Raw genomic sequence first — 3,757 nt, 5'->3', positions numbered from 1 at the left:
AGAAAAACACTATAATCCCAAAATAATTAATCTCAGAATGAGTTATACCATGCATTTTGTCTCAATCAAACATGGGATAAGCTCCTCTTCTAAATTAATTTCAAAATTAATTATTCTTATTCCTCCTACCAAAAAATCCCTAAATAACTACATAAACTATATATATGCTCAAATTTATATTTGTAAAATATAATTAATAAGATTAATTTAATAAAATAAATTTTTAATAAATATTCTTTTCTGGAAACGGAAATAACATTATCTTGTGAAAGAACTTTGACCTAGTTTTGGCTTCTTTCGTATAGTCTTTGCCTTACCTTTTAAGCACTCGTTTCTCCCTTTCTCTCTCTCTCCTTTCTTCTCTTTCCTTTTTTTTCTTCTACCAAATCCATCTACTTCTATCAAAGGAAGCACTAGAGTGTTATATATTTCATGTCGAGAGAAAGGTATATAACTATATATAGATGGTCAAAATTGCTTTTCATTGTTTTTCTTTAATTATGAAATTAGCTACGAACTGCATCAGTAATCTATCGCTATATTGCTTGTAGCTAATAAGATTTTATGATATTCTATCGCTAATCTATCACTAAATAGGATATGGATAAGCGATGCTTCATTCTGTTTAGCTACATAATTTATTTGTCGCTAATTCCTATTTTCTTAATTGTTTAGTTCTAATAGACATACTATACTCTTTTTTTGTGGATAGGGAGAGATTAGTGGATGAGATTGTTGGGAAGAAGTTAAAGATAGAGAATATTGATGCATCATCAAAGTTGTTACATATTCAACAAATTGTGGGAAAGAGACATCATATATTAGAGCCTTCATGCACAAAATTGAATACTATTATCCCTTGTGCTGCTTGTAAGCTTTTGAGAAGAAAATGTGCTGAAGAATGTCCATTTTCTCTTTATTTCTCCCCTCATGAACCACAAAAATTTGCTGTTGTTCATAAAGTCTTTGGTGCTAGCAATGTTTCTAAGTTGCTCATGGTAAGTTACAAGTAGAGTTCAGTATTTAGACATTGAGTTCTGAGTTGCAAAATAGATTTTAAAGTGTATATCAAAAAGGGAAAAAGGTTCGAAATATATCTAAATTTTGACAAATTTTATTGTAATACGCCTCAACTTTGTGGGGGTCCTATGACACTCTAGACTATTTATTATTGTATTTCTATGGCATATATTTGCCAAGTTGGTCAGTGCGTGAATACACGTGCACTGGCTCGTAAGGATCTGAAATGGTCCAGCTGAACAAATATATACCACAGAAATAATAATCGAGGGGGTCAGAACCCCACAAAATTAATGCATGCTACAGCAAATTTCGTCAAAATTTAGATATATTTCTAACTCTTTTCCCTATCTAAAATAGTGAATTCTATCAAACGTGCTAGTTAATCCATTGTGTTACTTAGATCTGCCAATACAACACAGAGTTGAGAAAATAGTAATACTATCTAACCTATTGACTTTTATTTTATATTTTTGTGTATATCTATAGATCAAGAATTTAGAAGTGGTTGGTCATGTTCTAAGTCAAAAAGGTTGAATTTGGAATGTATATCTAACTCGTTACACTTGTTTTTTTTTGGCATATACATAAGGTTTAAGTTCTGTTGAACTCGTAAACTCATTATTAGATTTATCACTAAAGTATACGACTTAAATAATTAGATAAAATGATAATAGAATCTACCATTTTGAACTTTTTATTTTGTCCATTTAATTTACTTTATTATATTTGTATATCAGTAGAAAATGACATAATGTAAAACACAATTAACATATTGATTATTTTTAATTATCGAAAGGAAGTTAATTTTTTATATGAGTACACTTTACTTCAAATTGAGGTGTAACTGTTATTGAAATAAAGCGGATTCAAATAGAGGAAAATGTATATTAGATTCTTATATCGGATTTCGATTAGGTTGAAACTGAGGTATAGTTGTTGTTGTTGTTATTATTATTTGCGGAATAAATTATTTCCTCGAAAAATGTTTAGGAGGTGGCAGAAAATCAAAGGGCAGATGCAGCAAATAGTTTGGTATATGAAGCAAATGTGAGGCTAAGGGATCCAGTATATGGATGCATGGGTGCAATTTCATCTTTAAATCAGCAAGTTCAATCTTTACAAGCTGAGCTTAATGCAATAAGGGCAGAAATTTTGAGATATAAATATAGAGAAGCAACAAATAGTCTTGTTAATATTGCATCTACCGGTGTTGGGGCGGCCGTGACCTTGGCTGAGCTGCCCCAGGCTCCTTCTACGCCCACTCATCCACCACGGCCACAGCCGCCCCAAGAGTCAGTGGGTGTTGTTGTCCCTTGTTGTTCGTCGCCTTCTTTAGGTCCGCCTTTGTACCCAACTCTTTCTAGTGGAGACAACTTTAGTGCCATCCACAATAGTAATATACCTTATTTTGACTAGCATATGTGATGATTGATTCCGAACTGAATTCAAGTTTTAGAGTTGGTGAATTCAAAATAAGTATGTGACTTAATGTATGTATACATTAGTTTGAATTGAAACTTGTGAGTTCAGTTGAACACATAGAAATTCTTCTAGTTTGAGACTTTAGTGCCATCCCCGATAATAATATACCTTATTTTGACTAGCTTGTGTGATGATTGATACTGACTCAAATTCAAGATCTAAAGTTTACAAATTCAGAATTAATATGTGTTTTTAAGATATGTATGCGTTAGTTTGAATTGAAATCTGTGGGTTCAGTTGAACACATAGAAATCCTTCTAGATCTGTCTCTGAATTATTACTATAAATTTTATTACTTAGAGTGATAGAAAATAAATTGAATACTTAAATTTTATACATTAGCTTATGTGATGATTGATACCGAGCCGATAAGTTTTAGAGTTGATGAATTTAGAATAAGTATGTGACTTAATATATGTATACACTAATTTGAATTGAAACTTGTGAGTTCAATTGAACACGTAGAAATTTGATATCCTTCTAGATCTACATCTAAATTGTTACCATAATTTTTATTGCTCAGAGTGATAGAAAATAAATTGCATACTTAAATTTATCTCACATATTTTTCTGTAATTTCCTCATATAAAGAGTATGAGATATACAAGCTCAAGCACTTCATGAATTTGGGAACATATACTGATGTTTGCTTCATATAGGCATTTCTTGCAAGTTTAAAGTCAACCCTAGCTTTATTAGGGTTTCGTCAAAATTATTAATCAGAAACTAATTTAGAATATAAACTTTGTCAAATTTAATATCCTTCGCACTGAGTACATTGTATACAAGAAATCATGAATTCAGATTTAATATATTTACTGAAACTTTAATAAGGTTTACATATATATATATATACTAGTTTAGGTGTACGCACCTCGCACGTGTACCTCACTTTATTGAGTTCAAACGTTACACTAAATAGGATTTTTATTTAAATAATAAAGATGAATGCAATAATTAAATTCAACAAATTTTAATTAAATCAAACCTTTACCAATAAATTTGTTAAGTCGGTCGGCTTTCATATACCACCTGTAAACTACAACAAAATAATATAATAATAGAGATATCAAAATAATACAACTAAACTTAACATTTACACAAAAATATTCTCAAAACAGATATATAAATACAATACAATTAAACCTAACCTTTATCTAAAAATTTTCTCAAAGTCGACTGACATTCATCTACCTCCTGTCAATTCATCTACGACCTGTAAACTACAACAAAATAATATAATAGTGACCAA

General features: G+C 30.4%; 1 protein-coding gene across 1 annotated transcript; it reads left to right on the top strand.

The window, feature by feature from the left end:
- The first annotated feature begins 349 nt into the window (after nucleotides 1-349).
- Nucleotides 350-2,552, top strand: LOC107875140 (LOB domain-containing protein 15). The gene is made up of 3 exons (XM_016721757.2): nucleotides 350-446; nucleotides 713-998; nucleotides 2,014-2,552. The coding sequence occupies exons 1-3, from the start codon at nucleotides 433-435 to the stop codon at nucleotides 2,437-2,439; spliced, it is 726 nt and encodes a 241-aa protein (XP_016577243.2). The 5' UTR covers nucleotides 350-432; the 3' UTR covers nucleotides 2,440-2,552.
- The last annotated feature ends 1,205 nt before the right edge of the window (nucleotides 2,553-3,757 follow it).

Source organism: Capsicum annuum, chromosome 6, assembly GCF_002878395.1.
Source record: "Capsicum annuum cultivar UCD-10X-F1 chromosome 6, UCD10Xv1.1, whole genome shotgun sequence".
NCBI lineage: Eukaryota > Viridiplantae > Streptophyta > Magnoliopsida > Solanales > Solanaceae > Capsicum > Capsicum annuum.
This window is presented reverse-complemented; position numbering and strand designations above follow the sequence as displayed.